The following is a 13,532-nucleotide window of genomic DNA, read 5'->3' as shown; positions in this document are numbered from 1 at the left end:
AAAAAAAAAAAAAAAAAAAAAAAAAAAAGCGCGAGAGTGCAAACATGCATAAACTCAGCCGAAATTGCTGTGCTGGCATCAACTTGTGCGTCACAGTCCATCAAGGGAAAGGCTGCACGGCTCAGAGTGACAGGACAAAAGCTTTTCTATGAAGCCTGGTGACAACACAGCTCTCTGTAGCCCTGATTCATCAGTTTTAATCAACGATGACAGGAAACCTTCCCTCGGTTTTCTGTCTTTTTCTACAAAGATCAGTCTGATATTTCTTTTTTAAATATAGGAGAATCGAGCAGGCGTTATCCTCGGGGGAAATCAGAACTCCATGTGACAGATTTGTGGCTGCAGAGTGAGTTATGAGTCACAACCCGTCTGGCAATTTTGAAGGTAAAGAGCTGAGTTATGAGTCACGGCAGCTTGCATTTGATACCTTCGTCCAGCTAAACAAAGATACAGTTTAATCCTTAAGAGGGAAGCAGTGTCTATTTTATCTGCTCTGACCTTTGACCTCTTTGTGGAACCAGTAGAATAGCTTTATCAGAGATGAATGTGTCCTGGAAACTCTGCAGCTCATGTGCCAAAATGATGAATAATAAATGCTTAGCAGTCAAAAAACACATTTTAACCACAAATTTTACACCAAAATGAGCCAAAAAATAAGGTCAATATAGTTAAATTTACACTTTATGGCATTCAGAATAGCTAGTAAAAATACGGGCTAATATACTAACACTAATAAGCCCCAAAACAACTAAAAAAATGAAGGCTAACAGGGATTAGCTTACGCTTACAACAACCAAAATAACTAAATATAACTCCACTAACATTTACTCGACTAACTTAGTTTATTAAATTTATTGGTGTTAGTTTAGTAACTCATCTATTATTTGTTTACTACTTCGAGTACCTTTACAAAGTTTAAATGTTGCATATTAACTAACTACGTTTACCAACTTTACCAGCATTAGTTTGTCAGCTTTACTAATGTAAAGTGTTGCATTAGTTAATGTTAGTGAACTAACTATGTAAATTGTTTTTTATTAAATAACCTTATTTACTAAACGTCCAAGCATTAGTTTACTTACTTTACTAACTTAAATGTTGCTTTATTACTGGCTTAGTCTACTAACTTTAGTAAAGTGTTCTAACTAACCAGGTTTACTAACTTTACTAGCATCAGTTTGCTAACTTTTCTGAGGCAAAGTGTTGAATATTAACTAAGTTTAGTAAATTTACAAGCATCAGTTTAATAACATCACTAACAGTGCTGTCTCTAGTGTAGTTAACTAAATTTAGTAGAATTAGCTTAGTCACCTAGTACACTAACTTTACTAGCATCAGTTTAGTAAATTGACTAATGTAAAGTGTTCAATATTAACAAACTTAGTTTACAAACTTTACTAGTATCAGTTTAATAACAGTTTTGCAATAACTAACACCGTTAACTAACTTTATTAGCATTAGTTTAGTCACATATTAGACTGACTTTACTAGCATTAAATTAGTAACTTTACTAACATAAAGTGTCAAATATTAACTAATTTAGTTCACTAACTTTACTAGGGTCAGTTTAATAAATTTACCAAAAATGTGTTTCATATTAACTAACTTTAGTAGCATAGGTTTAGTAACTTTACTAACAAAATTTTGCACATTAACTAATGTAGTTAACTAACTTTAGTAGCATTAGTTTAATAACTTTACCTAATAAAATGATCCATATTAATTAAATCATTTAAATAACTTTAGTAGCATTAGTTTAATAACTTTACCTAATAAAATGATCCATATTAATTAAATCATTTAACTAACTTTAGTAGCATTAGTTTAGTAACTTACTAACAAAGTGATGCCTATTAACTTAATCATTTAACTAACTTTAGTTGCATATATAGTTCAGTAACTTTACTAACAAAAAGTTGCATATTAACAAACTAATTTAACTACCTTAAAGTTAGTTTAGTAACTTGACTAACAACGTTTTGCACATTAACTAATGTAGTTAACTTTGGTAGCAATAATTTACTAACTTTACCAACAAAGTTTTGCATATTGACTAATTTAGTTAACTAACTTTAGTGGCATTAGTTTAGTAACTTTACTAACAAAGTATTGCATATTAACTAACTTATTTAACTAAATTTAGTAGCATCAGTTTGGTAGTTTCATTAAAGGAGAGTGTTGCATATTAACTAAAGTAATTTAATAACTTTACTAGTATTATTTTTCCAGCTTTTAACATTGTAAATAGTTCTGGATTAACTATTTGGGTTTATTGTGTTTTACCAGCGTTAGTTTACTAACATTATTAATGTAACTTGTTGCTCATTGATACAAAGCTCCCTTTCTCCAGAATCTGTTAGAATTTTGGCGCATTTAGTTAACGAGTTGTAGTAGTTCAAAGAAAGTATTTTGGTGCTGCTGACAACATTGAAGGGTTATTAGGGTTAAAGTATCTTGAATTATAACTTCATCTGCACTTTTAGCACCAGAATCGCTGGAGAGAAAACGTTGATATAGCTTAGGCTACACTTAATGCCCCCAAAGTAGTTAAAAACAGCTAATGCAGCTTTGCTTAAACTTTTAGCACCCAAAATAGCTAAAAAATGCTAATATAGCCGAGCTCACACTTAAAGCACGATTTTCTTTAAAAAAAAATAAAAAAAAAAGATGAATACATTGTCCAGTTGTTATATTTAACTTTGTGGGATTTTAAAAGTTTAGCTACTCTAAGTTTTGTATCAATAACAAAAATATTTTTGATAAAAAGTGTTTACACTGTATAGATTGTATGTTTTATTGATACATTTCAATTAAAAATGTATTAGAAAAAAAAATGTGTTTGGGGCTAACAATTCTGTTTGCCCTTTAGCTGCAATGCTAACAGGATTTGCTACTACTAGCACTATAGCACTACACTGACATGAATGGGGACAAAGATCTAAAAAACATAAAAAGTTTACTTTTTTATGGTGCTTTTTTAACATCTGTACATATTATTTTTAATTATTTTTAAATATTTAAAAAATCCACATTTGCTAAAATACTTTTTTGAGGACATTTATTGAAAAAAATTAGTAACACAATGTACAAAAATGTCAGATTTAAAGAACAAATGTCTTAAAATGTCAGTTCGGTTCATTTAAAAAGCTTTGTTTAAGACATGGACTAAAACATAAATGAGAGATTCTTTCTTTTGCAACCTTGAAACTTTCTTGTATGAATAACGACTGAATCCATTTGTGTTTTATTGTTAGACAATAAAAAAAAATAAAAAAAATGAAAGCAGAAATAGATGCTAGAAAAAAAATGTAGGTAAGTTGAATCTGTCGTCGAGATATAATTTTTAATTGAGCAGAGTGTTGATTTGTGCGGATATGACTCCTAGAAACTGTTTCAGTGGGTTGGATTAATGCTGCCACTTAAGGCAGTAAATGGATTTGGAGGATTCTTTAAGTCCTCGCCTACCCTTTTTAATGCTCTCAGCAGCATATGGAGATTTGCTCCCTGAACTGCAAGTCAAATTGGCTTCTCACACTAACACAGGCCGAACACCTCACAGGAACCCGCCTCGCTCAAGCCATTTAGTCGCTTTAAGCCCAGCCACACTGCTTCTGTAATTAAAGGAAATTGAAACAGACCTCCAGGTCGGGAGGCGGACGGTCTCCTGGCCTGGTTGTGGGCGAGCAGGACTCTTGCTGGTGCTGACATGTTTAACGTGGGACTATATCAGCAGTTACATGCCAAGGGAGAATTGGTGCTACTGTCATGACTATCCGGGAGAGCAAATAAAGCTCTGCAGCCTGCTCTGGTGTAATAATACAAATGACTTCAGGCTGAGAAACAATGTTATTCTTACACTGACACTCCAAACAGCCAGGAAAAATGGACGAAAATCAATTATTTCTTTATTGATTTAATACAAAAGTGTAAGAAAAATGTTCACTTTGAGAAATATTTGTTTAGTGTTTGAACATTTTGTTTTATTGAAATAAATGGGTTGTGTTTTAGTCAAAATATTGGTTGGTAAAAGCCAATTTTAATCCAATATTTACATTCATAGGAAGAGTTCAACCATATAAAACACTAAAATCATGGAGAAAAGTTCATTTGAAGTAATGCTAAGACATAAATACCCAGGGTTGAGTTATGCAAATTGCAAGAAGCAAAGAATTTTCTGTTTTTAAATTTAAATTTTAGATCCATACAAGACCTGACCAAAACAAACAGGGCTCCTGGCTACAGTAAAGGAAAAGGCGTCAAGAACTTCATCTCAAGTTTCTTGTGGTTTAAAAGAACACATTTCTCTTTCATTGATCTATCAGTTTCCCAAATATGTTCACAATCTTTAAACCCAAACACAATTGTCTTCAATAGATCTAATAATTTAAAATGTAATGTACGGGTCACACTGACCCGCTTACTTCTCTTCCAACTTAGCAGCTTTAATTTGACTAAGAAACATTAACAGGATAAGACATACTAATTGTGTGTGTCGCGGGATTTATGAGTACCACTACATAGGCTTTTCAATCAGTTGGGTCATATTGACCCACCTTTTCCTTTGCCTTGGCTTACTGTATATGGAAAAATGTCCCACCCCAGCCCCTCTGAAACAGGCTACATGTCTTAAAGTTACTCTTACACATATACTTTCCTTATGTGATGTTTGGGTCAATTTGACCCACATCCCATTCTGGAGAGCTTTTCATGGCTTATTGTATGGGGAAAATGCCATACCCCCCCCCAAACCCCTGAAACAAGCTACATATGTTAAAATTGCTCTTACACACATACTTTAATTATGTGATGTTTGGGTCAAATTGACCCCAACCCTATTTTGGAGGGCTTTGCATGACTTATTGTAAAGGGAAAATGTCACACCCCTAAACCCTTAAAACAAGCTACATATGTTAAAATCACTCTTACACACAGACTTTCCTTATGGGGTGTTTGGGTCAAATTGACCCTCACCTCCTTTTTCGGGGCCTTTCATGGCTTACTGCAAGAGGATAATTGCCACACACCCCAAGCACCTGAAATAAGCTACATGTGTTAAAATTCCTCTTTCACATATACTTTTATGGTGTGTTTGGGTCCAATTGACCCCACCCCATTTTGGAGGGCTTTTCATGGCTTATTGTAAAGGGAAAATGTCACACCCCTAAACCCTTAAAACAAGCTACATATGTTAAAATCACTCTTACACACAGACTTTCCTTATGGGGTGTTTGGGTCAAATTGACCCTCACCTCCTTTTTCGGGGCCTTTCATGGCTTACTGCAAGAGGAAAATGCCACACCCCCCCAAGCCCCTGAAATAAGCTACATGTGCTAAAATTCTTCTTTCACATATACTTTCCTTATGGGGTGTTTGGGTCAAATTGACCCTCACTTCCTTCTTCTGGGCCATTCGTGAATTACTGCAAGGGGAAAATGTCACACCTCCAACTCCCTGAAACAAGCTACATAGGTTAAACTTACTTTTACACACATACTTTTATGGTGTGTTTGGGTCAAATTGACCCCACCCCATTTTGGAGGGCTTTTTTATGGCTTATAGTTAGGGGAAAATGCCACATCCCCAACTCCCTGAAACAAGCTACATGTGTTAAAATTAGTCTTACACACATACTCATCCATATGTTTGGGTCAAATTGACCCCCACACCCATTTTTATTTTAAGAGAAAACTGTCCACCCCCATCCCCAATAACACTGTGTGTTTATGCTACATTCACATTGCATGTTTAAGCAGCCACTTCCAATGAAAATTCTGCGTAAACAAATATATATGCGCGTTTCGGGCTTCCAAGTTCAAAACTCTCTCATTGAAGTGTTGCTATGCTCGTTTTTAAGTCTTTTCTCAGAAAAAAAAACGCACAGTCATTGAATGTGCATTGAAAGTTAAACCAGTTGAACTTGGACCAATGAGGGACTCGAATTTGGTAGTGACGTATGGCGTTTGCGTAGCATCCTTTATCAAAACAAGGAAGTGCTGTTTGAAAATTGATAATAAGACAACAAGTCTTTTCTATTTTTGAATAGAGTTGTGAACGAAAACACCCGGAGCAAGACTCGCGAGAGTTGCATCTCTTCGACATTTCCTACTAAGCCTCAAAGTACATGCGGTGGTAGCGGGCAACGACAGTCAAGAATGAACACCACACCCTTGAATGCACATCAAATACTCAGTGTATACGTAGCATTACATGCACATTTTCCCTATGCGACATTTGGGTCAAATTGACCCCTACTACCTTTTTTTGCCTTTCATTTCCCTGACTAATTGTGGGGGGGGGGGGGTTAACCCCAAGGTTAACCCCAAACCCCCTGAAAGAGGCTACATGTGGTAATATTTCTGTAATACGCATATTTTCCTTTTTTAAAAAGGGTCGAATTGACCCATATCCTTTTTTTTCAATATCTTTAGCTTCTCAGACAGAAAAAATGAGTGTCAAAAACTATATATATTGATAAAAAAATAAAATAAAATACACCCCCCCCTCCCCCAGAAGTTTTTTTTTATTTTTCTCTTGGTCATTGATGAATAAATGATTTTACATCCTCTTGATAAAGCAACTCACCCTTTCAAAATAAAAGTTTCTATTATTGCAGGAATAAAATTACTGCGAGAATAAGTCGGAGCTTAAATAGTTTTAAAAAAATAAGAGGCTCAATTAAGTTTCTGCTCACCTTTTGTTTTTTTGCGCGTTCTTCTTGTCCCGCTTGTTCATCACCCCGGGCACGCAGTTCGTGAGTTCGGTCCAGTCCGCGTGCAAGCCGCAGCTCCAGCCCGTGGAGAACCGGGAGAAGAGCCACGACTCGGCTTTGCCGGGCCGGTGGCAGGTGCACTTCCTCTGGCCGGGCATGCAGTCGCAGGGCTGCTCCAGCTGGATGTTTTTGACCAGGTGCCGGCCGAAGGTGGTGCCGCCGGTCTTCTGGATGTGCAGGAACACCATCACGTCGTCCCCGCGGATGTCGAAGCTGACCCGCCGGTCCAAGTCCCGCTCCGTGAAGTTGAATTTGGAGGTGATTTTGGTCGGGAGGTCCTCGTCGGGCTCCGGCTCCGTGGAAAGTAGCTCAAAGGCGGACGGGTCCGCCTGGAACAGCCCCCTCTGGTCGCTTCGGAAGTAGCAGGTGTTGCCGCCCGCCGGGCACACGTACTGGTATCCGATCATGAGGAAGAGCACCGCGGCGATGGGGATGAGGATGAGTCTGCTGAACTTCTCCTCCATGGTGGGGAACTGCTGGTCACTCCGTCGGCGCAAACCTCACCGTGATGCCCGAGTGGCGCTGCTGCTCCTCCCCGCGGCTCATCCTGCACACCCGGCCGCTGGGCGCTGGAGTCCCGAGACGGTCGGTCCCGGGCGGGCGGGCGGCACGCACTGGCCTGCACCAGAACACTTCTGAAACTTGGCGCCGTGACTGAAGCCCCTTCAGAGAGTCCTCACCTTTGAAAGACACATTTTTTCAGGAAATGTTGTAACTCTTGGGCGGCTCTTGACGGGTCCATCCCCGCGGTTCCAGCGTCCAAGTCCGGCTGTTCTGCGAAGCGCGGAGCGGTGTCTGAGCCGGGGGGCACCTGCGACAAGCCGGACGCGGCCAGGCACGGGACTTCCGGATTTTACTTTCAAAATAAAATACATCTCCAATAAAAATGTTGGACAAATTCCATTCGACGTTCATCTGAAAATTAAGCCAGTACTTTAAAAAATATGTGTATTTAGCTTTAAGTTCACTTTTAAACAAATATTTTTAAATATATCTTTTGTCATCATAGCTATACTTTTGTTAATTTATTTTCTTTTTAAAAATGTTGGTTTCATATGGATAAATCAAATATAAAAATAATCGTACTTTTCAGTTACTTTACTTTTTTTTAACCATACTAAAAGTTAAACAAAATAAAATACTTTTATAAATTGAATATAAATTATAGGTATTAAAAAAGGTAATTTTAAGTTAATATTTCAAACTAATTTATTTTCAGACAGCTGATTTACCACAAAGTATTAAACTAGTTGAAAAGTATCACTGAGAGAAATAATATAAATTGTGATTTGTGAGTTTTCGAATAAAAAATAAAATCAATATTTATTTTAGTGCAACAAATTAATAAATAACCTATTTTTTCAATTGAACTGTATTTTTAAAGTTATTAATTTTTTCAATAAATCTGAAAGTAATCCTGTGACTACATTATTCCATATCCTGTCAAAGTTTTCTTTATTGAGTTCAGTAAGCAAAAAGTCATTTGGACATATAAAATATAATAATATAATACAATTATTTAATATTAGAAAATAATTAAAATCTCCAGGTATACAAAAAAAATCTATAAAGCAAAAGTCTCTCTTTTACCATTTTTATTCGTTTTTGTCTGCCTCAAAAGTCTGCAAAAAGAAATTCAGCTATTACAATTTTTTGAAGTAAATAGACAATTAAAAGAAAAAAAACTTGAACAGACCATAATAGTTTTGACTTGGTGCATTTTAAAACCCCACTATTACTATTATGTTTAGACCACCAATTTAAGAGTGAAAATAGTGTAGTGTCAGGTAATTAAAAAAATGTCATCCCCTCTTTTATTTTGAAGGCCGGTTTTATCCGTTTCCGGTTTGGATGTGGCCGGCTTGCCTCAACATCTGCGCCAGTCGTCTGTCCGACTGCAGAGCCTGTGACGCAACGGCGCTGCTGATCACAAAAGCAAAAGTGCTGTGGAGGGAGATGTAGGGAACCCCCAGAAACTAAAATATCATCAAAAACGATGCCAACATTTTTATTTTTTTTTTATTTTTGTAAATTAAAGTTTAAGAAATGAAAGTCTTGTCTCTCCAGATTTCACATTAATTTATCGAGCTTATAAATTAAATGATTATAACAATGTACTGTATTTTTAATCAGTGATACCGACTTTTTTTTGTATTTTTAGGCCTAAATGTGTAAGATATTTGATTAAATGGATAAGAGATGATTTCTCCAGATGACATGAAAGAGTTAAGCCCTCAGCACCATGGATAGATCCAGTAATTGCCAAAGGAAAGGTGTGAGAGTGCTCATCACCAGCAGGTTTCGACATGTGATCAAGCCGCCGCCGAAGTTCACTTCCTGGACTTTGAAGGCATTTCGTCTCCCCGCTGTAATGGATGTCCCCTTTAACCGGCGCCGATCAAAAGCTTTTGTTATTTTGCCTAAGATGCCCTCCATCAAGGGATTTACCCATGAAGCTCTCTGGTACGCATTGTGTTCAATCCTCTTTGAGCGCCGAATGCCCTCCTGACTTAATCTGTATGGGAGTTTAGTCTGCAGATCCAGCTCTTTGTGTCTGGGAGGAGTCATCATCTCTCATCCGAGGAGAAGCCACAAAGTGGTGGTGGTGGTGGGGCAATATGAGAGGAATCTGTTATGGAAAAGTGTCAGAACTTGAAATATCTCATTTCTTAAAGGTCACGTAGCTAGCCTCCTTTTTTCTTGCCAAGGTGATGATAACATCCTGTGTCGGCGTGCTCTGGCTCCTTCCACTCCCCATGTTTGCATAAAGAAACCTTTCCTTCAAATGGCATGAAAACCGGGGATGTGAAACAGTGTGTGCTTGTTGTTCGGCAGATATTTACAAGGTCCCCAGCGCTCACGACGATCCGGCCGAATGAGAAATAACACCCGGCAAGTGCTGATTCAGCCGGCTGCAGCGGCACGGGGCCTGCCAGTAATGGCTCTGGAGCTGGGTGGAAATGATGATTGGATTGCTTCTGGATTTCTCATTGTATGTTTTAGTATTTTTCATTTTCTGATGTACAGATGTACGCGCCTTTTTCTATTCTGGGGGAATTAGTATTGATTTGAAAGTGATGTGAAGCAGAACTGAGAGACTACTCCTTTTTTTTACTTGGAGCGAGCTGGGTGTCGAGAAAGCAAATGGAATGCAAATCTGCCGCAGAAGAAAAAGGGGACAACACTTAAAGCAGGAAAAAAGACGGCTTTTCCGCAGCGGGGGCAGTTTAAATTTAAATATGTCGTCTCAGCCTTTTTTCTTTTTTTTTTTTAAACTTCAGCGTATGCCCCTCTCCCTTAAAAGTCTAAAAAGTCATGAAGAAATGATCAGTGACAGATGAGAAAAACAAAGACGTTCATGGATCTACTCATCTACAGGTGGATGCATCAGAATGGAGCAACTTTTTAACTGTTCCTGATTCATGAAATATTCAAAAATGCAAATTAAAGCTTAATTTTCTATATATATGTCAGAAAAATGCTACAAAAACACAAAAAAATGAATTTTTTACAATCAGTACCACTTGTGTCTCATTGGTTCTCCACTTCAAGATTCTTCAATTCTTGAATTTTCACAAAACCAAGAAAAAAATTATTAAAAAATATACTGATACAGCAAGATATTGATCAACTAAAAAAATCAATATACTCTGGGTTTACCTGCTGTTTATTTCCACAAATGTCGTACTTTTCCTGTGTTATTTCATGGTACCATAGCAACAGTAAACTTGATAAAACATCGTAGAGATGAGATGATTCCTACTTTAATTTTAATAATTTAAGTTGAATTAGCTAATTCTTTGCTATAAATTAGAGCTAAAGAATTGACCGGATATGTTCGTGGAGGCTAAAACTGACTTCAGATTTGATCAAACTCAACATAAATTCTAGTGTTGATCAGAAAATCGAATTATTTCTTTGCTGATGATTTGAGTTACTTTGGCAATAACAGATTTTTCTTTGAACGGAATCAAACACGAGCTTAAGTGTATTAGAAACTGGAGTCTACAAAGACACAATATTTTCTTTTGTATATCAGATATTTCTGTTTGTTTTTATGACCGTTTGTGGTGCCTAAATGCAAAAAAATCAATTATTTCGTTCTCAATCTGTGTCCATTAAAAGTCTTCTACTAGATACAATGACTACCTGATAAATTGAGACTACCACCTCAGTGGCCTTGTGGTGGGTGTCCGTCCTGAGACAGGAAGGTTGTGAGTTCAAATCCAAGCAGAGTCATACCAAATGGGACCGAGTGCCTCCTTGTTTGACACTCAGCACTCAGAGTGTGTATCGGCAAGAATCTGGTGATACGATATGTATCGCGATACGCGTCTGTCAATACGATATACATCCCAGAACAATTTTCACTTTTTTGAAGAGTGTAACTTAGAAAACAAAATAGTCATACTAAGTAGTCAATGTCTCATAACAACAAAAACTGCAAGGCTGACTGAACCAAAGAGACTGAGCATTTGACACAAGCTGGTTTTTGCAAGAACTTCTTGTCCTGCGCTAGGCTTCCAACTAGCGGTCACGGGTTTTGGCGGAAACCAAAACTAAGACACTGAAGGACGCTCACAAACAATTCATTAAATATCGTCATGTCAACATTTTAAATAGATACAAATGAAATATATCGCTACCTCTACTCAGCACTAAGAGGTTGGATTGAAGGGGTTGAACCACCAGCGCAGCTGTGTCTGCAACTCACCCCTCCCCCGGAGGGTGGGTCAACAAATGTCACACACAACTAGTGGGACTTTAACGTTACCAATCATGCAAGGATATGATGTCACAAACTTTGTTGCTTATAAAGTTAAGGATAACAACCAAATAGACAATATTGGCTTTCTACGCAGTCGTCATGGAAATCTAGCTACAAATGCTATTAGAGATTTTTCTTTCGAAACAAGAGTATTTATTAATGATGTAAAGTTGAACTGTTTCACAATAAAATGAAAGATGACTTGATTATGTTACCAGCCAACGAGAGATATTTTGGCATTTTTTTTTGTGGCTATTTTTGCTTTGAAATATGATTCAACCCGGAAGTTGTCGAATGTGCATTTTCTTGTGAAGCTAAATGGTTGAGTCAAAAACGAACGACCTTTCCCCAAAAGTCACTTCTTTCCGATCCAATTAGTGAACTCTTAAAAGCAGCTCAGTGCTGACCTCCGGAGGTGTCGGTTAGTATCAGACATCAAATCGATAAAGGCCGAGGAAGTTCCTGAAACCATTTCTTATACCCATCCTGCTCGGTAGAGCAGTAAAGCACATGCTGTTGTTAGGGAATACTGTAACCATGGAGGGGTGTATGTGGTTGGCAGCAGTGTTTAGGGTGGGGGTGTAGCTCAAAGTAGAGCATCGCACTGCTTCTACCAGCCCATCTGCTGCCACACAGCCCCACATTCAACAAGCTGTCATGCACTGTTTTACACCTTTTAGTCAAAGCAGGAAGATCTTCAGCATTTTGTGTGTTTTTTTAAGTAGCAGCCGACTGGTGTCACTTTTCTAGCCTCTCTATATGAATCACTCGTCTTTTCTAGAACACTGCTGTGGCATGCACTCGTCTTTAAATCCACAGCTAACTTTTTTTATTTGTAAAATGAAAATATTTAAGGAATGTTTTTCAAAAGATTCTTGGAGTCCACCTGCAAAAATATGATGGCCTATATGTCTAAAGACTGTAACCAAATAGATGAAATTGTCCCATGTTAGCTTGACTCATGGGACGTCAACCACAGGATTCCAAATATCCAATTGGGTTTGACCTGATTGTGTTACTCACGAGTAACCTTTTAGCTATTGGTATACTGTTCATTTAAACTGTATTTTATTCCTAATTTAATTTAATGTTTTAACTGTATATATTTTCTTGCAAATATGTCTTCTGGCCCACGCCTTCCTTCAAAAAGAAATCTAGTCTTAGTGGGATTTACTGGTACAATAAAAGTCATTTTAAGCATATGGTGTTCACACTGGACTGTCACTACCTGAGACGAGCGTATGTACTCACAAATGGAAGAGGTTTGGTGCCAAATGTCAAAGAAATGCAAATTTTCAAATCTCAGTCCAGGCTTTTAAATTCACATCTCTATTCCAATAAATTAAAGACTTGTCGTCAAATTCCGTCCGGGCACGAATTATAATGATTCATTTCTCCTTAGTTGGCACTTTTGTGTATTAAAAAGGACACGGTCCATATCTAACAACCGAATTGGTCAAAGTTCAACCTGGTTTTACTTCCAATACCTGCTTCAGGTCGCGCGTTTCGTATGTAGAGCCCAAAAACGATTGTAGAAACTTAAGATGTGTGAACGAGAGTTCCATAGACTTTTCATTGGAAGTGGGGAAGTGGTTGCTTAAACCTGGGGGCGGTAGCTTTACATATAGAAAAAAAAATTGCGTGTTCAACGTGCGTTCAAGTCCGAAAACGGACTTAAAAACGTGTGTGTTGTTGATGCGTGAACACAATGATTGTGCTCAAAAAACACATTTTTATGCATCTACATAGACTTTTCATTGGAAGTTACCACTTGAATGCGTGTTTTCAAGGCCGGTGTGAACATAGCATTAGACTTTTCAACACAACATATCCCTTTTCCAACGTTATATAATGAAGTGACTTGGTTGACTTGGTTTATGTTAAGCTGTATTTGGTCCAATTGTTGTTATCTTAAGGGTTGCTGCTATTTTGGCTTGAAGTCACTAAAGGTCGTCCTTTCGGAAAATAGTTGGAACAAAAGAACCTGATGCATGA

General features: G+C 37.5%; 1 protein-coding gene across 1 annotated transcript in view; it reads right to left on the bottom strand.

The window, feature by feature from the left end:
* Positions 1-7,644, bottom strand: part of LOC112159956 (heparan-sulfate 6-O-sulfotransferase 3-B) — a 33,087-nt gene extending 25,443 nt beyond the window's left edge. The window contains exon 1 of the mRNA XM_024294226.2: positions 6,692-7,644. Coding sequence (XP_024149994.1) covers positions 6,692-7,233 — 542 coding nt within the window. The 5' untranslated portion in view covers positions 7,234-7,644. The remainder of the gene's footprint in view (positions 1-6,691) is intronic.
* Positions 7,645-13,532: the final 5,888 nt, after the last annotated feature.

The sequence above is a fragment of the Oryzias melastigma genome, linkage group LG2, assembly GCF_002922805.2.
Source record: "Oryzias melastigma strain HK-1 linkage group LG2, ASM292280v2, whole genome shotgun sequence".
In the NCBI taxonomy this organism is placed as follows: Eukaryota; Metazoa; Chordata; class Actinopteri; order Beloniformes; family Adrianichthyidae; genus Oryzias; species Oryzias melastigma.
Note: the sequence above shows the minus strand (reverse complement) of the source record. Positions and strands in the feature narration are given on the sequence as shown.